Source organism: Eschrichtius robustus, chromosome 5 (genome assembly GCF_028021215.1).
Source record: "Eschrichtius robustus isolate mEscRob2 chromosome 5, mEscRob2.pri, whole genome shotgun sequence".
NCBI lineage: Eukaryota > Metazoa > Chordata > Mammalia > Artiodactyla > Eschrichtiidae > Eschrichtius > Eschrichtius robustus.
Genome location: NC_090828.1, coordinates 136,413,618 through 136,438,566, shown reverse-complemented (window position 1 = coordinate 136,438,566; position 24,949 = coordinate 136,413,618). Strand labels below are relative to the sequence as shown.

The 24,949-nt window shown below is 35.1% G+C and overlaps 1 protein-coding gene across 1 annotated transcript in view; it reads left to right on the top strand.

The window, feature by feature from the left end:
- MAP3K2 (mitogen-activated protein kinase kinase kinase 2) overlaps positions 1-24,949 on the top strand; it is a 90,513-nt gene that overhangs the window by 45,254 nt on the left and 20,310 nt on the right. The window contains exons 2-9 of the mRNA XM_068545300.1: positions 7,606-7,674; positions 12,159-12,277; positions 12,950-12,990; positions 14,509-14,608; positions 19,710-19,823; positions 19,998-20,085; positions 23,442-23,572; positions 24,505-24,584. Of these exons, the coding sequence (XP_068401401.1) occupies positions 7,668-7,674; positions 12,159-12,277; positions 12,950-12,990; positions 14,509-14,608; positions 19,710-19,823; positions 19,998-20,085; positions 23,442-23,572; positions 24,505-24,584 (680 nt within the window). The 5' untranslated portion in view covers positions 7,606-7,667. The remainder of the gene's footprint in view (positions 1-7,605; positions 7,675-12,158; positions 12,278-12,949; positions 12,991-14,508; positions 14,609-19,709; positions 19,824-19,997; positions 20,086-23,441; positions 23,573-24,504; positions 24,585-24,949) is intronic.

Genomic DNA, 24,949 nt, shown 5'->3' with positions numbered 1-24,949 from the left:
ATTGATTTTTGTATGCTGAACCTACCTTGCTTTTGTGGGATATATCCTAAATGTTCATGGTGTAGAGTCCCCTTTTTTAATGTTCTGGATTAGGTTTGCTAGTATTTTGTTGAGGATTTTTCTATATTCACAAAGTTACCAATCTGTAGTTTTCTCTTGTAACGTGTTTGTCTGGTTTGGTTATCAGAGTAATACTAGGTTCAGTATTTTTTTTTTTTAAATAATTGGTGGTAATTCTTTCTTAAATGTTTGAAGCCATCTATCTGGGTTAGGACTTTTTATTTGTGAAAAGTTTTAAAATTTCTAATTCAATCTCTTTATTTCATCCAGGTGATCTAATCCATTGATATACAGTTCTTCATAGTATTCCCTTATCCTTTTTATTTCTGTAAGGTTGGTAGTAATTCTCCTTTAATTCCTGCATTTAGATATTTGTATCTTCCCTCTTTTTTTCCTTGGTTAATCTAGCTAAAGTTTTGTCAATTTTATTGATCTTTTCAAAGAACCATTGTTTCATTGATTCAAAAAATTTCGATTGTGTTTTTATTTTTTTGGTTTGTTTCCACTTCTAATCCTTATTGTTTCTTTCTTTCTACTTGCCTTGGGTTTAACATGCTCGTCTTTTTTTGGTGTTTTAAGGTAGAAGTTTAGTTTATTGATTTGAGATCTTTCTTTTTTTTTTAATATAAACACTAACAGTTACAAATTTCTCTCTCTCTCTCTTTTTTTTGGAGGGGGCCATGCTGCATGGCTTGCGAGATCTTAGTTCCCCCACCAGGGATTGAACCCAGGCCACGGCAGTGAAAGTGCTGAGTCCTAACCACTGGACTGCCGGGGAGTTCCCAACAGTTATAAATTTATCTTTAAGTTGTACTTTAGGTGTATCCAATAATTTTCAGTATGTTTTGTTTTTATTTTCATTCTTCTCAAAGCATTTTCTAATTTTCCATGTGACTTCTTTTTTGTTCCATTGGTTCTTCAGGAATGTGTTGTTTAATTTTCACATATTTGTAAATTCCCCAAATTTCCTTCTATTATCAGTTTCTCATTTCATTGCATTGTTGTCAGGGAATATACATCATATTTCTTCAATCTATTTATACTTACTGAGATCAGTTTTATTGCCTAACAAGTGGTCTGTCCTGGAAAATGTTGTACATGTATTTGAGAAAAATGTGTATTTTTCTGTTTTGGGGTTGAGTGTTCTATAGATATAGTGCTCTGTATCTATATAGCATTATTTTATCTGTATAGCATATTATAGCATTATTTAAGTCTTCATTTTTCATTGATTTTCTGTTTACTTGTTTTATCCAGTATTGAAAATGAGGCATTGAAATCTCCAACTGTTATATTTGAATTGTTTATTTCAAGTCTATCTTTTTTTTTTCCCATGCATTTTGAGAATCTGTTGTTAGGTGCATACATGTTCATAATTACTATATCGTGTTGATAAGTTGGTAATTTTTTCACTATAAATGTCCTTATTTGCCACTAATAATGATTTTGTAATATATTATTTTTTATATTTAATAATTATTTATTATTTGCAGTTATAGGAAACATTTTAAACAAATTTGTATACATGTTTTGTTGCTGTGATACATGAAGAGACTGATCAATAAAAGACTGTCAAGCATAAAAATATCAATGTATTACATCAGGATAAAATTCTGTGGGGGAAGTGAAATGGAAATATAATTTCAAGGAGTAAAAGGAATGATGTAAAATGTCTGATTGTTAAAGAGCTTGTCTTGTACTTTTAAAATGGATGATGGTGGCTCTCACATCATAATGATGCTTTTTTTTTCCCAACATCTTTATTGGAATATAATTGCTCTACAGTGGTGCGTTAGCTTCTGCTGTATAACAAAGTGAATCAGCCATATATATACACATACCCCATATCCTCTTCCTCTTGTGTCACCCTCCCACCGTCCCTATCCCACCTCTCTAGGTGGTCACAAAGCACCAAGCTGATCTCGCTGTTCTATGCAGCTGCTTCCCACCAGCCATCCTATTCTACATTTGGTAGTGTATATATGTCCATGCCACTCTCTCACCTTGTCCCGGCTCACCCCCCCATCCCTGTGTCCTCAAGTCCACTCTCCACATCTACGTCTTTATTCCTGTTCTGCCCGTAGGTTCTTCAGAACCATTTTTTCTTTTTTTAAGATTCCATATATATGTGTTAGCATACGGTATTTGTTTTTCTCTTTCTGACTTACTCGGTATGACAGACTCTAGATCCATCCAACTCACTACAAATAACTCAATTTTGTTTCTTTTTATGGCTGAGTAATATTCCATTGTATATATGTGCCATATCTTCTTTATCCATTCATCTGTCGATGGACACTTAGGTTGCTTCCATGTCCTGGCTATTGTAAATAGTGCTGCAGTGAATACTGTGGTACATGATTTTTTTTGAATTATGGTTTTCTCAGGGTATATGCCCAGTAGTGGGATTACTGGGTCATATGGTAGTTCTATTTTTAGTTTTTTAAGGAACCTCCATAATGTTCTCCATAGTGGCTGTATCAATTTACATTCCCACCAACAGTGCAAGAGGGTCCCCTTTTCTCCACACCCTCTCCAGCATTTATTGTTTGTAGACTTTTTGATGATGGCCATTCTAACTGGTGTGAGGTGAAACTTCATTGTAGTTTTGATTTGCATTTCTCTAATGATTAGTGATGTTGAGCATCCTTTCATGTGTTTGTTGGCAATCTGTATATCTTCTTTGGAGAAATGTCTGTTTAGGTCTTCTGCCCATTTTTGGATTGTTGTTTGTTTTTTTTGATATTGAGCTGCATGAGCTGCTTGTACATTTTGGAGATTAATCCTTTGTCAGTTGCTTCATTTGCAAATATTTTCTCCGATTCTGAGGGTTGTCTTTTCGTCTTGTTTATGGTTTCCTTTGCTGTGCAAAAGCTTTCAAGTTTCATTAGGTCCCATTTGTTTATTTTTGTTTTCATTTCCCTTTCTCTAGGAGGTGGGTCAAAAAGAATCTCACTGTGATTTATGTCAAAGAGTGTTCTTCCTATGTTTTCCTCTAAGAGTTTTATAGTGTCTGGCCTTACATTTAGGTCTTTAATCCATTTTGAGTTTATTTTTGTGTATGGTGTTAGGGAGTGTTCTAATGTCATTCTTTTACATGTAGCTGTCCAGTTTTCCCAGCACCACTTATTGAAGAGGCTGTCTTTTCTCCATTGTATATTCTTGCCTCCTTTATCAAAGATAAGGTGACCATATGTGCGTGAGTTTATCTCTGGGCTTTCTATCCTGTTCCATTGATCTATATTTCTCGTTTTGTGCCAGTACCATACTGTCTTGATTACTGTAGCTTTGTAGTATAGTCTGAAGTCAGGGAGTCTGATTCCTCCAGCTCCGTTTTTCTTTCTCAAGATTGCTTTTGCTATTCAGGGTCTTTTGTGTTTCCATACAAATTGTACAATTTTTTGTTCTAGTTCTGTGAAAAATGCCATTGGTAGTTTGATAGGGATTGCACTGAATGTGTAGATTGTTTTGAGAGGTATAGTCATTGTCACAATGTTGATTCTTCTAATCCAAGAACATGGTGTATCTCTCCATCTGTTTGTATCATCTTTAATTTCTTTCATCATTGTCTTATAGTTTTCTGCATACAGGTCTTTTGTCTCCGTAGGTAGGTTTATTCCTAGATATTTTATTCTTTTTGTTGCAATGGCAAATGGGAATGTTTCCTTAATTTCTCTTTCAGATTTTTCGTCATTAGTGTATAGGAATGCCAGAGATTTCTGTGCATTAATTTTGTATCCTGCTACTTTACGAAATTCATTGATTAGCTCTAGTAGTTTTCTGGTAGCATCTTTAGGATTCTCTATGTATAGTATCATGTCATCTGCAAACAGTGACAGTTTTACTTCTTCTTTTCTGATTTGGATTCCTTTTATTTCTTTTTCTTCTCTGATTGCTGTGGCTAACACTTCCAAGACTATGTTGAATAATAGTGGTGAGAGTGGGCAACCTTGTCTTGTTTCTGATCTTAGTGGAAATGGTTTCAGTTTTCACCATTGAGAACGATATTGGCTGTGGGTTTGTCATATATGGCCTTTTTTATGTTGAGGTAAGTTCTCTCTATGCGTACTTTCTGGAGGGTTTTTATCATAAATGGGTGTTGAATTTTGTCAGAAGCTTTTTCTGCATCTATTTTGATGATCATACGGTTTTTCTCCTTCAATTTGTTAATATGGTGTATCACATTGATTGATTTGTGTATATTGAAGAATCCTTGCATTCCTGGGATAAACCCTACTTAATCAGGGTGTATGATCCTTTTAATGTGCTGTTGGATTCTGTTTGCTAGTATTCTGTTGAGGATTTTTGCATCTATGTTCATCAGTGATATTGGCCTCTATGTTCATCAGTGATATTGGCCTGTAGTTTTCTTTCTTTGTGACATCTTTGTCTGGTTTTGGTATCAGGGTGATGGTGGCCCTGTAGAATGAGGTTGGGAGTGTTCCTCCCTCTGCCAAATTTTGGAAGAGTTTGAGAAAGATAGGTGTTAGCTCTTCTGTAAATGTTTGATAGAATTTGCCTGTGAAGCCATCTGGTCCTGGGCTTTTGTTTGTTGGAAGATTTTTAATCACAGTTTCATATTCAGTGCTTGTGTATAATATATTCTATTTTGTCTGCTATTAGTATAGCTATGTCTCCTTTGTCTACTGTTTGCATGGTATATCTTTTTACAGTCTTTTACTTTCAGCCTGTTTTGTGCCTGAATCTATAATGTGTCTGATGTAGACAACATATAGTTAGATCATGTTTTTTAACCTAGTCTGCTAATCTCTGCCTTTTAACGGGTTTGTTCATTCCTCTTATATTTAATATAATTACACATAAGGTAAGATTACTTCTGCCATTTTATGTTTGTGTTCTATGTGTTTTGTATCTTTTTTGTTGTTTTTGTTCCTCATTCCTCCATTACTGCCTTCTTTGTGTTAAATAGATATTTTGTTGTGTGCTATTTTAATTCTCTCATTTCTTTTGCCATTTAAAAAAATGTATTCTTACATTTGGTAGTGTATATAGTGGGAAGCAGCCGCATAGCACAGGGAGATCAGCTCGGTGCTTTGTGACCACCTAGAGGGGTGGGATAGGTAGGGTGGGAGGGAGGGAGACGCAAGAGGGACGAGATATGGGAACATATGTATATGTATAACTGATTCACTTTGTTATAAAGCAGAAACTAACACACCATTGTAAAGCAATTATACTCCAATAAAGATGTTAAAGAAAAAATGTATTCTTCAGTCCTTGACCTGGGGATTAAAATTAACATCTCAACTTAAAACAATGTAGTTTGAGTTAATGCCACTTAATTAGAGTGGCATACAAAACTTTCCTTTTAACTCCATCCCTCCTCTTTCCTTTGTACTATACAAAGGGAAATTTGTGTATATTGTTGTACAAATTATATCTATATATTGTACACCCAACAACATGCTTATAGTTATTGCTTTATGCAGTTTCTTTAAATTTGTCTTTTAATTTCCTTCTGCTGTTTGTATAGAAAAGAGTTAACATAGCCTCACCGCTTATCCTTGGAATGAACTGCTTATCATTGGCTGGCATCTGGGAACTTGGATTTCAAGAGAGTTCCCACCTGCCTAACTGTTAAGAATGGCTTATTGTACCTAAGCTGCTTATACAAACAATATAGTTTATGCTGAACACTTGCTTTTCATCTGGGAATCTGGAATTTTGGTATGTGTCTAGTTAGTCTGACATTTAGGCTTCCTCAGGGTCAGTTTCTGTTGATTGCTTTTTCTCTGTGTATGGACTAATATCTTTGTATGTCTCATTTTTTTCTTGAAAACTGGACATTTAAAATATTATAATGGGCCACCTCTGGAAATCAGATTCTTCTCCCTCCCCAGTGGTTTTTTGTTTGTTTGTTTGTTTGTTTTTTGGCTGTACCACGCAGCATGCCGGATCTTAGTTCCCTGACCGGGGATTAAACCTCTGCCCCCTGCATTGGGAACATGGAGTCTTAACCACTGGACCACCAGGGAAGTCCCCTCCCCAGTGTTTTTTGTTTATTGTTCTTATTTGTTTGTTTAGTGACATTTCAGAACTCACTTTTTAAAGTCTGTATTCTTTGTCATATATGGTCACTGAAGACTGCTCTTAGTTTAGCTGTCAGCTAATGATTAGACAGAGATTTCCTTAGATACTTGGAACAGATAAGTCTCGTCTTGAAGTCTTTTTTGAGTGGTTTTCTGTGTGTGTTGGGGCTGGCCTTTAACATTCTCCCAGGCATTTACAACTCCACCTTATCCTTTACTTACTGCTACACAGAGCCTCAGAGTTAGTCAGAGGTGAAAGCCGAGGGCCTTCTTAGGCCTTTCTTGAGTAAGCAACAGCCTTGGGCATTTGTGTACCTTCTAGAGTCCCAGGAGTCTGTTGGAGCTTTTCAAAGTTCCCTGTTGACATCTCATTCCTCAGCTTTTCTAAAAAATTTTTTTCTTATCCTATTGTTTGCCCAACTATTTTCCCCTTCCTCAGACAGTTGAGATATGTTGTCCCTGATTGATTTCAGCAAACACTCCAAGTTCTTTGCAATGGAAAAGCTTTGAGTCAGGTTAAATAAAGGCAGCCTTTCAAATGGGGTCTATCAGCCAACCATTAGATAGGTCAAATAATGACAGTTTTTTTGGAATCAGACTTTGAAGGCATTCCAGTTACATTCTGCCCTTTCCAGTTGCTGCCAGGCTGCTCATTTTCATGGTGACTGTGGGCTGTTGGTTTAGATTGCTACTTTGGAGCTGGGAGTAAGGGGCAGGAAGATAGGAATAGGGAAGGTCAGAATGCCACAAGGTTCTCTTTTTACTGTGACTCCTAAATGCTGCCCAGATTGCTGCAAGCTTTTGGTTAATTCCTTTTTGTTGATTGTGATAATATTTTCTTTTATGGAGATTTGTAGGCCTTTACTATTTTGTTGATGTCTCTAAATATGACATTTGCCACTCAATCTTTATATCTGCCATTGCCCTGTGGGAACTTCAGTTTTGTTTTTGTTTTTGTTTTGATATTTATTTATTTTTGGCTGCGTTGGGTCTTAGTTGCGGTGTGCGAACTTCTCTCTAGTTGTGATGCGCGGGCTCCAGAGCACGTGGGCTCAGTAGTTGTGGCATGCCAGCTTAGTTGCCCCGCTGCATGTGGGATCCTGGTTCCCCTACCAGGGATCAAACCTGCGTCCCCTGCATTGGAAGGCGGATTCTTATCCACTGGATCAACAGGGAAGTCCCGGAACTTGAGTTTATTAGATTATCTCTTAAGTTTTTTGACTCTCAAAAAACGTGTCGTTTTGTTTTGCTTTAGCTTAGATAGATAGGAACCTGAAAAATACTGAGGTAAATTTAATTTAAAATAATAATGATTTTCAGTTCCTTCTCAATAATTGAATATCTGGAAAAAAGAAAGCACTTCTCCCCAGCAAAATGTGTAAAGTATTAACATTGTACATTCACATTAGTGTTATTTATACTGACTTTTTTCTTTTTGTGGCTATCTCTTCTCTTTCTTCATCTTATTAACGTGTTCATCTTTTTATATTCTTAGGCAATAGAGAATGCTGATGAGAGAACCATTTCCCTAATTTTCAAATAGTCAAGCTGGTTGCCATGATGGGTGAGTTCCAACTAAAAGCATTTCTCATCTATAATTAAAGGATAAAATGGGAAGGAAAACTTTTTCTCTGTGTGTATGATAAGCTTTTTATGAAGAAATTTTATGATTAAGTAGATTTATGTAATATTTACATTTATTTACTTAATAGATTTTCAATTAAAGCACTTTTTGTGTTGACTTTTACAGTTTTGGGATAACCAGTTTATGCAGGACATAGTATGGACATTCAAAATAAACTGTTAAGATGGATTGTGATTTTCTTAGAACCTGATGGCCAGAGAGAATACTTAGTAAAGAAACCTGACTTTTAAAGGTTGAATAAATGCTGAAGAATGAATTGTTTTAATTACTCAACAGTGTAATAATATAGATAGGCTAAGGAAAATAACTGCATAAAAATAATAAATCATAAAACTTTATAAAAGAATAGAGCAGTAAATCATTGGTGCTCGAAGAGGATATGTTTTACAACTCTTGTGAATTTCCTATGGTGTCATAATGTTAATGGAAAGAGAGGCTAAAGTATGGGAATGGATTGTGGGTGTTCAGTTTATATATCATTTTGTTTTCTTCTTTACTCTCTTTTCTTTCTTTTCTTCTCTTTTCTCCTTGGGGTTGAGCATTCCAATGTGAGGCAGGGACTGGACAGTGAAACACTAGAAACAAATGGAGCAACTGGCCTGTCCGATCTTAAATGGGGAAAAATGGACTGGGTAGTTGGAAGCTAAGGTTTTAAACTTAGACCAGTATCTTATAACGATATCTTAATGCTGACATGTATTTGCCAATGTTTGTCTTTGTCACACTTTTCCTACCACTTGCTTAACAAATGTATCAATATTAGTCACTCGGATTTCCCTGGTTGGTGCAGTGATTAAGAATCTGCCTGCTGGGGCTTCCCTGGTGGCGCAGTGGTTAAGAATCCACCTGCCAATGCAGGGGACACGGGTTCAAGCCCTGGGCCGGGAAGATCCCACATGCCACAGAGCAACTAAGCCCGTGAGCCACAACTACCAAAGCCCATGTGCTCTTGGCCTGGTGCTCTGCAACAAGAGAAGCCACCGCAATGAGAAGTCTGTGCACCACAACGAAGAGTAGCCCCTGCTCGCTGCAACTAGAGAAAACCTGTGTGCAGCAACGAAGACCCAACGCAGCCAAAAATAAATAAATAAATTAAAAAATATATATTAGTCACTCGTATATGTATATACACGGCATTTAGGCCAAGGAGCTTTAATTTGGCTGTGTTCTTTAGTGGAAGGGCTAGCACACTTTCAGTGTGTCTGCTCATGGCCAAGTGTGTAAAACAAACCTCCACCTTCCTACTTTCTAAATTTCTCTTCTACTGTCTCTTTTATTTATTTATTTATTTATTTATTTAAATTTTTTTATTTTTGGCTGCGTTGGGTTTTCACTGCTGCACGCAGGCTTTCTCTAGTTGCGGCGAGTGGGGGCTACTCTTCGTTGTGGTGCGCAGGCTTCTCATTGCAGTGGCTTCTCTTGTTGAGGAGCACGGGTTCTAGGCGCATGGGCTCAGTAGTTTTGACTTGCTGGCTCTAGAGTGCAGGCTCAGTAGTTGTGGCACATGGGCTTAGTTGCTCCGCGGCATGTGGGATCTTTCTGGACCAGGGCTCGAACCCATGTCCCCTGCATTGGCAGGCGGATTCTTAACCACTGTACCACCAGGGAAGCCCTACTTTCTCCTTTTTTAACCATGAGTGCAGTGCCGTCATGTGGTCCAAATTCTCCACTTTTGTCACCTTCACCTCCAATTCCAAATTGGATATCCTTTTACTGAATTCATACCAACTTTTCATTTTTGTTGCTCTGACTTGCAGTCTGAACTTTATATTAAATTGATTTACACCATACTTCTCAAATGATACTTATAGTATGCAAAGATCAGTCATTGCTTAAAAACATGTACAAAGCTAGTCACAAGAAACTATGAATATTTAAAAGTGTGTCACAGATATTTGAATTTTTGGTTTAAGATTTTCTCCTGTACTTTTAAAGTAAAATAAGAATATAAGATATCAAATTAAACATTTCTGATAAATTTTTTATTTGAAATTATTTCCCAAGTATTTTCCGGTTTTCTGCTCAACTCACTGTCCTTTTAACGTGTGTCAGAAATACACTGCTTCTCCTGTGTGACTGTTGGTCAGGCTCTGGTATCCTTCAAGCATCCTCTCTGCCATCCTCTCAACTCATGATCCTATGTTGTTTATAACCTGTCTAATTTTCCTAGTACCTGTAACCACCATAGAGATTCTTAATAGAGTAAAACAGTCTAGGAGTAGTGCTTGTAGTGTATGTTCACCACTTTGCTTGATCCTTTGGGGATTTGTTAGCTTACATCTTATCAAAAGTAAGTTACCTGCTGGGTACTTATTTACCATCTGATTCTCCTTCATTCCAGAAAAAGAAGGAATTCAATTAAATAACCCTTCAGTTGTATGTCATCTCCCTAAGAAGTTACTTTTATTCAAATGGCTCTCTTTACTTCTTTACATGTACTATAGAAAACGGTATTCATTTTTTTAAACAAGGAAGTTAGTATATGTAAATGTGATAAGAGATTTAAGCCAAAGGCTTCCCAGGCATTTATTTATTTTGGTGTTATAATATTAAACATATAATGTTAAACATTAAATATTGTGAAAATGCCTAAATTCAAGTGTTTAATGAAGAAAATAATTAAAACATAGATATGTTTAAGAGTTTTCCTTTCCCCAGTATAGAATTAAGGGTCTTACTTTTCTTAAGGCTACATCAGATAATTTTATTCCAGTTCAGATCATTTTCAGCTTATTCTTTTCCTAAGGGAGGATTTATTTTTATCAATAAATGACATAATCTGGCTTGGACCCATATACAGTACACATGTTGTGATTACATTATACCCATCTGGCTCAGTTACTGTTTGGCTAAGCTAATATTATATAGAAATTTTATTTTACAAAGAATACTTTGTGAAGGATTAAAATTTTCTCCAGACCTGGAATTTATTAACAAAACCTTTGGAGCCATTATTTTAATTTTAATATGCAAGTTTTTTCACTGTAGAACAGAATATATTGAGTGTTATAAAAAATTAACACGTTAGAGAAGTCAGCTATTTGTGTCTTTGAAAGACTGATGAAGCCATTGACTTGCCACATTCTTTTTTCTTTTTTAATTTGATTTATTTATTTTTGGCTGTGTTGGGTCTTCGTTTCTGTGCGAGGGCTTTCTCTAGTTGCGGCAAGCGGGGGCCACTCTTCATTGCGGTGCGCGGGCCTCTCACTATCGCGGCCTCTCTTGTTGTGGAGCACAGGCTCCAGACGCGCAGGCTCAGTAGTTGTGGCGCACGGGCTTAGTTGCTCCACGGCATGTGGGATCTTCCCAGACCAGGGCTCGAACCCGTGTCCCCTGCATTGGCAGGCGGATTCTCAACCACTGCACCACCAGGGAAGCCCCATTGCCACATTCTTTTTAATGATCTCCCTTTACAGGGTAAAGCATGTTTTAATTACTACTGCTCTGGAACATAAATTATTCTTCACCAAAATGGTTACATTTTAAAATGTAAGCTGTAAAGTCCCTCAGTTTCTTTATTTACCAATTGTTGATTATCATTAGTAGAGTTGATTTACTAGTGAAAATCAATTAAATTGTCTCTGAAGTTTTCCAGAGATCATATAATTGACATTACTAGGAGGCTTATGCTTATAGTCTTAGAAAGAAATCTTTGATGTGTTTGGAAGAGATTAAAAGTTCATGGTTCATGATCCTTTCATTCAGTTTTATGGATTCATTACTTTTTTCTTGCATTGATACCTTTTAAGTTGTTAGTGGCTGAGACCATTAGTTTGTCTGTTAAATGTAGTCTTGTTGAACGTTATGGTGAAGAAGTTAAAAAAAAAACACTTCCAAGTATCAGTAGGTCTTCATCCACCTATAAAGCGTTTCTTTGTTTCTGACTTGAAGTATCGATGAAAGAGAAAAACTCTAAAAGGAATTCCATACTTTGAACATAAATGTTAAATAATGATGGTATTTATAGAAAGTTGTTTATTTTTTCCCCACTTGTTTTAATTAAGATTTTAGATGTCTTGTTGATGTTTTGTTTAGGAGTCATAGAAAAGAATTTGTCATAACAGGGCTGTTCTGACCCATATGCTAGGATGTTACATCACTAGAAGCATCAGAATGACTTTACTTGCCTTATAAATGTCTCGTGTGAACACCTGTGCAAGTATGATGCAAATGCTTGAGTCTAGTGCAGTTTTAATGTTACTTGTCTTCAGTTTTTAAATAACTAAATTTTTATTTCACCAAAATAGCAGGAATGTAGGCATTGAAAATGTTCTAGATGCATTTTTTTGCATTAAATTAATGTATTTTTGCATTAAATTTTACTATAAATTTTGTATTGATGCCTATGATAAATACATATTGAAATTACAATTCTGTGTATATGTTATTTTAAAAATACCTAGATGATCAGCAAGCTTTGAACTCAATCATGCAAGATTTGGCTGTTCTTCATAAGGCCAGTCGACCAGCATTATCCTTACAGGAAACCAGAAAAGCAAAATCCTTATCACCAAAAAAGCAGGTATTTGTCTCAATAATATTGTAATAAATATATATTATTATTCTATGAATTACTTTCTTTGAATATCCTAATCGTATAGAGGGTTTGTTTAAAGCGATTAGCTTTTACACTTTCGAATCAAGTATTTTGTTGTTTGTCATACATTTTTCCATAGGGTGTCTGTTTTGTTTTGTTTTGTTAAATGGTAGTTTCATTTAATGTGGTAACTTCTCTCTAGAGTTGATGTTTCATCCAATTCTTAAGGCACGTAACACAAGCAAGTGGTTCTTATTTAAAATAGTCTATTATTCTGTATATTTACAGATGAAGATCATTTTGATTCTTTTTTTAATTAATTTTTATTGGAGTATAATATAAAATTTGTTTGGGATGTCTAACATAAAAAGTGGAAATACAGTATTCTATATTGCCCTCTAACAGAATTAGCAAATGTCGCAGACCCATGATGCCATCACTAATAGACCTTGGTGCTCTTTCCTGTTGAGCCCAGATTCAGCAACCTAGTTCTCAGCTCAGCTCTTTGGTAGACACTATCAATTGATTGGAGTTGACACTGAAAATGAAACCTTCTTCCCCCTCTGCTCTATTTTAAATGAGTGACTAAGAAAAAAGTGGTTTAGAAATTCTGGAAATTTTATCTGATCTCTGAAATGATTTATTATTTCATTACAGAATGATGTCCGAGTCAAATTTGAACACAGAGGAGAAAAAAGGTAAGGAAGGAAACATTATATGTTGGTTTATTGATATAATCAAATGCATGTCCTAGTTAAGACCATTAGAGGTTGTTTTTAGAATTTTAATGAAGGTTCATGGCTTACAAATTGAGAATGGAATAGTCCTTGGTAACTGTAATGTGTACTTGGACTTAAGATAGAACCTGTCAAAATTCAGGCTAAACATCAGAAATGATTAATGTTTTTACTTTGCAGTACTAGGAAATAAATAAGGTCATTGCATAATGCAGTTTTAAATATTACCATTTTTTAAAATTTTTACTCAGTGGAAATTAAATATATTTCTCCTTATTATAATTGTATCATCCCTTCAGATACCATATAGAATTTAGGTGCATGGACTTAAATTCACAATTTTGATCATTCCCAAGAGACTTTAATCATATGACCTGTATTTAATTAATAACATTGAGGAAAGTGAGTTGGAATGGTGACTACAAATTACTTAGCGGAGGTGGAAGCCTAGCCTTCAACTGGGTATCTGTATCTCAGTGGAATGGTGGAAGTCGTAGTAGTGGTGGTTGACAACAGAATTGCTAAACAAGACCTAATAGGAGTTAGAGAAGATGGGATTTTATTTCTATTACTAGTGTCTCATTAAATTAATTTAATGAAAGATCTAACCATTTTAAGGAATTTTAAAAGGCTCATAAATCATACAACCTGAAGATGTAAAAATGTTTTACACGGAGATGTTTAAAAAAAGGAGGGGGGGGGAACATACCAGATATACCATACATGTATTGTACAATCTACTTTTTTCCTATTTACAATTCTTTATGGATATTTTCTCAATTTTTTTTTTATTCATTGAGCACTATTTATTGAGTACTTACTATATGTTAGGCTATGAAGGGAATAAAGTAAGTGAAATAGACATGATCCCTCCTGTTACAAAACCTACGGTCTAGTAGAATAGTCTCCAAGCTTAGGTGCATGGTGCCCAGGGGCAACACAAGTCAATCCTTTGTGAAATACGAAGAAAATTCTAGAATTTTAAAATTTTAACCCTTTAAAGATATTTATCTGGGGGAGATATGCTTACATGATATATGTATGTGCTCAGAAATGTTGAGTTGATAAGGGTACAGGAATCAAAATTTGGATCCCTGGAGAACAGCTTTATTCTTTTTAACAGTTTCGATGCATTTCATCATATGGATGTCACATAGTTAAGTTTAATCACTTTCCTCAATGAACATTTTACATTGCTCTTTTATGTTCATATAACACTTGCAGCACAAATTATAAAGTGCAGAACATTTAGAGAATTTCCTTTTTATAATTTTTATTAAGATAGAACAAACTTCAGAGTTCTTGAACTTTGTATTGAAATATTGGTGCACTTGATCAAAAATGTGCCATTGTAGTGTTTAAGTGAATGTTTACATTTTAACTTAATTTTATATTTCTCTATCCAAGCGATAACTGTTGCAAGTAAGTTGTTTAACTATGCCTAAGAAAATAAAATATATAAAAATTCTGTCTATATAGAATCCTTCAGTTTCCCAGACCAGTTAAACTGGAAGATCTGAGGTCTAAAGCTAAAATTGCCTTTGGACAGTCTATGGACCTACATTATACCAATAATGAGGTAAACATGTACAGTTTAACTTTCAATAGTTCTTATTTTGGAAAACAGTGTGTTTATTTAAGAGATTGTTTTAGGATGGTTGTGCTTTTATTTGGGGCTTGATAAGGATATGGTATTTTAGAGAAGAATAAGATAACAGAAGTAAAGTTTAACTTATTAAAATGAGTTTTTTCATTGTGGAAGATATTGAAAGGTGCTACTGTGCAAATAATTGAGAATCTATTAAAGGAGGACATATATGTATTACTTAGAGGTTTGCTGCTTATTTGTGTTTTATTTTTACTCTTTGTTCTTTATTGATGAACTCTCTAAGGAATTCTAAAGAACCCAGTTATATATGTATACTTGTCTACAGAGTCAACAGAGCTTTGGTAGTTGGACAGTTTAGTTAAAGCTTAAAGGATTACTTTCATGTTTGTAAGGACGTGATTAGATCATCATGTTTATGTTTGGGAGTCAGTACTTGTAATCTTAAGGGCTCACCATGACATTCAGGAGCTCTGTGTTCTGGGGAATCCCTTTTGAACCTTCTGTAAAATTTGGATTGCAAATCTCTGAGATTTCTTTCAAGTCCTGTGATCTCAGATCAAGATCTTGAGATTTAAAAAATTTTGGGGACAATTTAGTTAATTGGTTAATTTGGTTTTTTTCCCTGTCGAAAAATACTGTTGAATTTGCCAGGCATGATGGCTATGATTTATGAATTACAGCCCCTCATGGAGTTTATGGACTTGTGGTAGAAGCAGACAGTTAACAATTGAATTGTTTAAATATGTGAAGTTCTTTGAAGGAAATGCATAAAGTGTTATGATAAAGGATAAAGGCAAGGGCAGTAGGTGTCCTATTTAGGTGGTACTAAGGAAGAGCTGAATGAGGTGGTACTATTTAGTTGTTGAGATTTGAAGTATGAAAAGCCAACCCTGCAAAGAGTTTGAGGGGAACAACATTCCTGACAGAGAGAGCAGCTCGAGAGCAGAGCATACGGAGATCCTAAGATGGAAAAGACTTGTGTGTCAGGAATAGAAAAAGTGTCAGCGGGAATGGAGTGACAGTGGAAAGTTCAGTAAAAATTAATTTGAGAAAATGTGAAAGTACTTTGCAAATATTAAAGCATTGTGCTAATAAAAATATTTGAAATATTAGATTTTCAAATGAATTATTGTTATTTTAAAGCAAAAGAACATGCTAATGTAGCTTGTCTAAAGAAACCACTTATAGCTGAAAGTGGAAAATATTTTGATAAAGTAAAAATCCATATCCAAATAATATTTCTGAACAAAGTGATGAGTATTATACTGTGGTAATACCTTAAAATGTTATTTTTCAAATACTTTTTTGGGTTTTCAGTTAGCCATGAACACCTCTTGTTGCCTGGCCCTATCTTGATATTTATTTCTGTTTGTGCTGGCCTGATTTCCATCTGCCAGCCCCTGAGACTCTGAGGGCTTTTCAGAGGTATGGCTATAGGGTGTAAGCTGAAGTACATATGGTGGTGGTGGGGAATTGGGATTGGCGATACGAGGCTCAAGGATGTGGTGGGAGGTGGGGATGGATGGGCCCCACTTACCAACTGTGGTAAGTGCTGGATAGTATATACCCTTTATGGGGCTCCTTCTCTTCCCTGTCTTCCCCATTCCCCTATCAGTGTTTCCTAGTATCTTTTATAAGCATACTTGAATCTTTATCTCATGGTATGATTCTAAGGAACCCAGTTATATCTTTGTTTTGGTTTTGTTTGGTCTAAAATTGTATCATGGAAAACTTTCAAATGCCAAGATACATTGACTACAATATTGTCTTAATCTGTGAACTTAGTAGTTCTATCAAGAAAAATGAAGTTAGTTTGACATGATTTGTTCCTATTGTACCTGTCTGAGCTCCTAAAATTACTGTTTATTTTCTGAGTTCTCCCAATTTGTTTATAGGCATACCTTGGAGATACTGCAGGTTCAGTTCCAGACCACTACAATAAAGTGACTATTGTAATACAACTAGTCACATGAATTGTTTGGTTTCCCAGTGCATATAAAAGTTATGCTTACATTATAATATAGTCTCTTAAATGTGCAATAGCATTATGTCTAAAAAAAAAATCTTACTTAAAAATACTTTTATTGCTAAAAAATTCTAACCATCATCTTAGCCTTCAGCAAACTGTAATCTTTTTGTAATAGTAACATCAAAGATCACTGATCATAGATCACCATAACAATTGTAATAATAATGACAAAGTTTGAAATATTAGGAAGAATTACCAACATGTGACACAGAGACATAAGGGGAGTAAATGCTATTGGAGAAATGGTGCCAGTAGACTTGCGGCAGGGGTGCCACAGGCCTTTAATTTGTAAAAAACACGGTATCTGTGAAGTGCAGTAAAGTGAAGCACACTAAAACAAGGGGTGCCTGCATATAATTTTTTCTAGGGTTTTCTTGAGCATTGACATCAAGCTAATTGATCTGTAGTTTTAGGAACCCTCTCCCATTGTCTAAAAATTGGAAAATGTCTCCATTTCAGTTTCTTTTTCTCATGCTTTCTAAAGGATTTCTGAGAGTGGTTTTGCCATTACGCTGGGTGGCCTCTTGGCAGAAATGTGGTGGAGGAGGCATTGGGGTAACATTACATTGTTTAAAATTGTCTTGCAACTCTGAGTTTCTGTGAGATTCTGTGAGTTAACCATGTCCTGATTCACATCATGACAAGCCCAGGGCATGTCCTTGGACACTGGGGGCACTAGGGAAAGACTTAACAAGGGTTATTAGTTTCGTGGACTTGTAGACAAGTTAAAAACTCATTTAGACTGCTTGTTTTTCCAGTTCTATAAATTTTTTTTTTCTCGTGTAATATAAAATCCTCTGTTCTAAAAGACTATAACTTCTGGTTTGCCAGAATGGAAACAAGCAAATTTAAGCTGGGATTGGTTGGATCTGTGAGTTAGGCAACTCTTTATCTAATAAAGTGTCGGGTGTGTGTGTATTGTCACAGGAGATAAATGGGGGTGTGCAGGCAAAAGTAAGTGGATTTTCTAAGACCTTTCCCATTTTAGATGGGTAGAGGAGGACAAGGCTTTTTATAGACAGTTTTCATGTTTCACTATGTAAAGTTAGGAAGATAATTAACTTATTTCAAATTTAGGTTCTATTTAACGGGGTTTTGGACTTAATTTTTAGTTTCCTTTCCAGAAATGATTTTTATTAACATACAACTGGATTTATCAGTAATAAGCCAGAGGCAAATAGATTTTATGAGTGAGGCCAAAATGAATTCACCAAGCAGGGAAATGTTGGGTGACTTATTGAGTATAATTTAGGTAGGGTGGGACTTGTTCGTGACTCTTAGTCTTTGTTTTAAAATTTGTAATGAGTGATCTCAGCACATATGAGGGATTACATCAGCGATATATAGACAGTAGTCCAGGCTGCCACTGCAGGTACTCCAGAATGGCCAGATTTCACTTTCGTAAGCTAAAGAAGAGCGGAATCATTTATGTTCATACTTTGTTGCTGTGATTTAAATTAGTGCTTTTTTACTGCCAAAGCAGCAGTATCTTGGAGAAGTAAACAATCCAATTATAAATAATGTGTAGTTAAAGTAAACATTCAGGTTTCCCCCTAAATGAAAAGTTGGCAAAACAATCCTCTTCATTGCTTTAAAATGTTTTCTAGTGCTTAAAATATAATTTAAAAACTGTTAAAGATGGGAACAAGGTGTACCAATATGGTTCATGATTGATAGGAAAATGAAAGGAATTTAATTAAGTAGATCAGACTTGTGCTATGATACCAAACAGTTAATATTCTTTTTGTTATTAGAAAAAAATTATCACAGGGAAAAAAAGGCCTGATAGTAGCTAAATTGTGACAGTATAAAACTAGCTATATGAACAGAAATTGGGAATATAATTTCAAGTACAGAGTAAGTAAATGTAAGCAGATTGTATGATGTAATTCACATTAGTTCTGCTTTGTATTTGTGTCTGGCAGCCTTTCTTAAAACAAGGAATAGTTTTCATAAAGAAATCTACGGAGAATGAATGCACACCATGTCAGCTAGTGGGTTTGGGTGCAGATGAAGCTTTTACCCTATGATATTTATTAAACAATATTTACCAAGTATTTGGTTTTTGATGTGCTCTGTGTTCATTGCTGGCTTAGGGGGAGTCCTTACCTGCAAGATATTTGTACTGTAGAGGACCCTTAACTAACTAGGCCTTTACGTTTGATTGGCTTATATACTGTGTTAGTTAGTGCCGGCTCACAAGTATGGAATATGTTCACTTGTTTTTATTCTGTCCTTTCAGTGAAACGGAATGTACTTTGAAGATTATTGACAAAGTCATCTTAAGCTACTAAGTTTACATTTTTAAAAAAAGAAGTATTTTGTTAAGTAGTATGAATCATGCTTTTTTCCTCACAGGCTGTTCAGGTGCTTTTGTCCCTTATAACATCTGATCCATGAGAGGACTAATGAAAGCAGATTTCAACATTCAGGCGTTACTGTAGGATGGCTCACCCATTTAGCTTACTTGTTTTAGACTGTAGTGGTCAAGTCAGAGATAAGAGCGCCAGGTAGGCTGTAGATTGCAGGTACATTAGTGGAGGCACCCCTCCATGGCATCCGTCACTGATGCTCATTGTATTTTGTATGTTGGTAAGCATACCGGGTGAGGACGAGAATCTGTGGTTGCTATAAAAAAAGTAAACCTTTCATCAATGCAGATAAAAGATAGTACTGTTATTTTACATAGTTTTTGTGTATGTTCCTTAATGCTGTTTTGAGGTGAAGATATTATAACTTAAGTTTAATAATATTACGGAAATATCCTAGAAAATTGATCTTTAACCTTTAAATGTGTTTTCTAGAAGAATTTAATGTTCAGTAAAGCAAAAAAATTTATTAATCCATACTCATGATTTTAGCGATGGTAGGATGGGAAGAGCAAAACAATCTAGATACATGTATTCATTCAGAATTTCATTATACTGACAAATCAAAGAGCAAGGTATTTTGAGATTTATAAATCCATAGTAATGGAGATGCTCCCGGGAGGACTTGACCTGGTGAGATGGCTACATAATTCTTATGTTCCCTTTTGTTTAGTTGGTGATTCCATTAACCACCCAAGATGACTTGGACAAAGCTGTGGAACTGCTGGATCGTAGTATTCATATGAAGAGCCTCAAAATATTACTTGTAATAAACGGAAGTACACAGGTATGAATTGGGATTTTTTTTTTTTTCAGTGAGGATTATAGGATTTATGCTTGTAAAAGTCAATATATGAAACATAGTTACATAGAATGCCTGGGTTATATTTGGTAGGGGAAAGGATTCTGATTAAAGCCCTAAAGGGGAAGAATAGCATGAATCTTCTTTTTTTCTTCCTAGGCTACTAATTTAGAGCCATTGCCATCACTAGAAGATTTGGATAACACAGTATTTGGAGCAGAGAGGAAAAAAAGACTTTCTGTAGTAGGTAAGAAAGCTAGTGTCGAAATCATGAAATGGGTGATTTCTTGGTTTCATCTCCATCCTTTAAGGTAGGGCAACACCTAAACATAATCCTGATAAATAGCAGCCTATCTCTGTACTCTTTGTAATTTAGTTCAGTTAACTATGCTCTGGTATCTGATGTCCCTTGAAAAGTTAATGTCAAGTATTACACGATCAGCAGTCTCCAGTTTAAATATTTCCTTTCTTTATATACCCAGGGTATTTTGATGTTTAACAAGTTAAAAGAAAACCTCAAAAGCGTTTTAATTGTACAAATAAGCTGAAGGGAAAAAAATTAAATGAAGTAATTCTAACATATTAAAATTAATGGATGGACTAAGTTCATAAACCTTTCTCTGAGTTTTAGTTATTGCCAAGAATGCTACCAAAATAAAGATTGCTAAGAATTTCCAGATTATGTTTTATAATTACTTTATTAGTCATTAAAAATACACTTATATTTAAGTTTATGGTAAAAAGAAAAATGGATCCTGTGTGCCTTTTTTTTCTTTTTTTAAAGGAGGCCTATTAGAGAGGCATAGGCTGGGCAGAGGTGCTCTGAACTCCCCAGTTCCGTGTATCTTCTTCAATTTGTATAAAACATTGATAATCTACATTTTTATATGATAAAAACATTTCATTGCTCGAAAAACACTTATAAATCTTTTTAACAGGGCAGTGAATATGAGTATTAAAGGTAGCATGAAAACATATGTGAGGGATGGATTTAAAGGGGGAAGTAGGAGACATAAAACAGATGAATAGGGAGGAAGCAGGAAGGGAATCTAAGACTGGTGATAGAAGAGGATTGTTAGTAATGAAAGAAAAGATTAAATTAGCATGTGAACCAACCAAAAAAATCTGTTATTCATCTTCTGTTTTGTTGCCCAAAAGCTTTTTTTATGACTACTTCCTTCTAAGTGTCTGTCTTTTGTCTTACTTTGGGTTTGAGAAGTGTTGGAAGTATGAGCAGCAGAGATAATATACAAGTAAAATAAAAATTGCTTGTCTTCATTTGGATGTTTTTTGATATAATTTAAATTTTTGATGAAAGAACATTAGGGGTACCTGAATTCAAATGCCAGCTCTATAATTAACCTGAGACCACTAACATTGTCCTCATCTTTAAATCATGGGATTGTTGTAGCAGTCAATTGAGAGAACACTTTTTTTTCTTTTTAATAAATTTATTTATTTATTTATTTATTTTTGGCTGCGTTGGGTCTTCATTGCTGCACATGGGCTTTCTCTAGTTGCGGTGAGCAGGGGCTACTCTTCCTTGTGGTGCCTGGGCTTCTCATCGTGGTGGCTTCTCTTGTTGCAGAGCACGGGCTCTAGGTGCACAGGCCTCAGTAGTTGTGGCGCAAGGGCTCAGTAGTTGTGGCGCAAGGGCTCAGTAGTTGTGGCTCACAGGCTCTAGAGCGTAGGCTCAGTAGTTGTGGTGCACGGGCTTAGTTGCTCTGTGGCACGTGGGATCTTCCCAGACCCGGGCTCGAACCTGTGTCCCCTGCATTGGCAGGCAGATTCTTAACCACTGCACCACCAGGGAAGTCCCTGAGAGAACACTTTTAAACTACATTTTGCTTTTCAAACTAGAAAGCATGACTATTATTAATCATACATTTATTTCTTTATCCTTTTTCTTATCATTATAGTACCTATCATTTTAAAGTAAAAAATTGCTAATTCATCTTAGTTGCATTAGACAGAACAAGCTAAATACATTAGTTAAATTGACATTTTAAATTCATTTTGATTTAAAACTGTACTGAATGTCTCACTGTTATTCTACTAATAAATATTCTTGTTTGACTTCAGTGCCAGCATAAGAAGAAACTGGAAATTGTAAAGTATAAAATTTACTAGTCTTTTCTTGGCACCTCTTTAAACTTGAAATGGCTTTGATAGATATGACCATTATCTTTTTTCCTTATTTATTGATCATTATCTCCTTCAATTATTTTTACAAAAGATAGAGGAAGAACTTCCTTTGGGATGGGAGTATATGCTGGTGTGGAGGTTTTGACCAAGAGTGCATTGGCGTACCTATTAGTAACAAAGGTTCAAAAAAATGGGTTAGCAATTAAGAAGATGAAGAAATTTTCTAAGCTGTTTTTCTTCCCTATACTGCTTCGAATAATGAGTATATTTATCTTCGTTTATAAATAGGGTCATATGGAAGAAATAAAAATATTAGGGACATTGTGATCATAGTGGTTACAAAGCCCAAATCAACCACTGGCTCAATAGTTCCTAATAATTTTGGAGTCCCGTGTAGAAAAATTATCTTTTTCATGCATATCTCTTGATAATCATTTTGTTCTCTTTCTCCCTATCTCTTCACTAACAAATGCCGACACGTACTTACAGTGACCCCTTTACATGAGGCAGAAGCCTTTTTTGCTTTAAATCTGACCAGAACTCAAATGCTCACATGATTTCATCATATCTTTTTTATAGTTTAATTTCAAAAAATAAGGAGGAAAGCTGAGAAACTGTGTTAATAAACATAGCATAATTAGATGAACTATATTAGATTCTCTAATTTTCTAAACTATGAAGAAATTTAAATTCCAGGAATATGGCTTGCCGCCAAAAGCCTAATTTTAAGTACCCAAGAATAAAATCCAGGATTCCAAATTGGAAACATTCTAATGTTGACTAAATGACTAAGAAGTAACCTCACTTTAGGTTTCTAAAGATTAAAGAGTGGCAATGGAAGGAACATCATGTAGACAGATGTGCACAGCATATGTTCATTATGAATAATTTTGCCATCACAACACCCTTGCAAAGGAGAGATTTAGTCCCATGTTTACAGATGAGGAAACAGGTTCATGGCGATTGGATAACTTTCCCAAAGACGCAGAGCTGGTAAATAACTGGAACTGAGATTTAAATTGAGGTTGGACTGTAAAGCCCATATTCTTTCCACTACATCATGATGCCTTCCATAAATTACATTAAAGGGTAACATATACCAGGGTACAAGTGACCTTTGAAAGTGCAGAAGCAGTGGCATTTGTCTAAAAATCTTTATTGTATTATCAATACAATACTCATAATGCAGTTGCCAGCAGTCAGAAGAACATACCACCTAAAAAATGGAAGTGAATATTACAATAAGGTTAATAATTACAGTAGGTGGGAGTTTAGAAAGGAATAAAAACATTTGAAGTTTTACAGACATGAGTGCTCTGATAAGCTTTAATAAAAACTAGGTTTCAGTTGCTAAAAGCATTCGTATTATAGTCCAGAAATTTTGAGTGTATATTTAATTAAAACAAGAATTGGTTCCCTGCTGGAATTTATAAAATCATATAATTTTTCTCCTTTGAGGTCCCACTAGTAGAGATAGAAGCTCCCCTCCCCCTGGATACATTCCAGATGAATTACACCAGGTTGCCCGGAATGGGTCATTTACCAGTATCAACAGTGAAGGAGAGTTCATTCCAGAGAGCATGGACCAAGTAAGCAAAATTTGGATGTGGTTTTTAATTTCATTTAAAGGGATGTTGTCAGGGAATAGTGTGGTTTGGCAGGTATATGGAGGAGGGGGTATTTGTTTTACCTCTTCTCCAATCCCATATCTTCCTTTATAAGCGAACAAAGTAGTAGAACTATAGGAAAACCCCGCTAATTTACATGTGTCTGTGTGCATTCACGTATAAAGAAGGTGGAATGAGGCTGATTCTCTTACGTTGCTCATCCATAAGTGAATGAATGCATTTGTTTATAATCCTGAGATTAACATTCGGATTTTTTTAAATTAACATTTGAAAGACACAGTAAAACTATAAATATTTAACTTTGTGAAGCTGAGGTTTGTCTACTTTCTAAAACATTTAAAAATGTTTTTTAAAGTTTTGTGGTATTGAAGTATTTTCATGGATTTGCTATTGTTTTCTTAACATTACATTGGCTGCTTATATTATTGCAGGAGTTTACATTTTCTAATCATGTAGCAGTCATGGTGTCATTTGTTTCCATTTGGGTTGCCCCTTTGTTCAGTTTTCAGTAAATAAAATTATGTAAAGTGTTTTAGCTTTTAATTATTTAGATAATAATCCAGAGAGAAAGAGATAGAAAATTCCTATTTTTCTGTTAGTAAATTTTGAAGTTGTAGCCTACCTACAAGGACAACTACTTTTAAAACATTTAAAAATGAATAACTCTGGGGATGACTGCTGTTGGAGATGGAGTTTCTTTTTTGGGTACTGAAAGTGTTCTGAGATTATGGTGAGGGTTATACATTCTCAATATTAACCACTGAACTGCACTGTATGCTTTAAATGGGTGAATTTTGTGATACATGAATTATATCTCAATAAAGCTGTTTTTAAAAAACAGTAACTTCTGGTTATATCATGCAGACTCAAGGTGGACCCATTTATTTTTCTAGATGCTGGACCCATTATCTTTAAGCAGCCCTGAAAATTCTGGCTCAGGGAGTTGTCCATCACTTGATAGCCCTCTGGATGGGTAATGTTGATTGTAGTTTTTGTTTTTTAATATATATGGGTAAATATGCATATATATAACGTGTCGAAGTATCAACTCTTTTGTGCTACATTCAGAGCAATGTAGTTGTTACTCATCTATACTTACGGCAAATTGATTTTTTCAGTTTGGACAAATTTCTTAACTTCATGGGCTCGGTATCTTTTTTAGTTAAAATGATATCTGATTATAATATTTTGAGTTTCCTGCTTGCTAAATTGTGTTTGAAACTAAAGGCAAACTTAGAATTTATGTACGTTTACTTTTAAACCTGTGTTGGTGAAACTGCTGTCAAATTTTTCATAATAGGTTTTGTTTTGGAGATTCTTGAGTTGTTGCACCTGTTC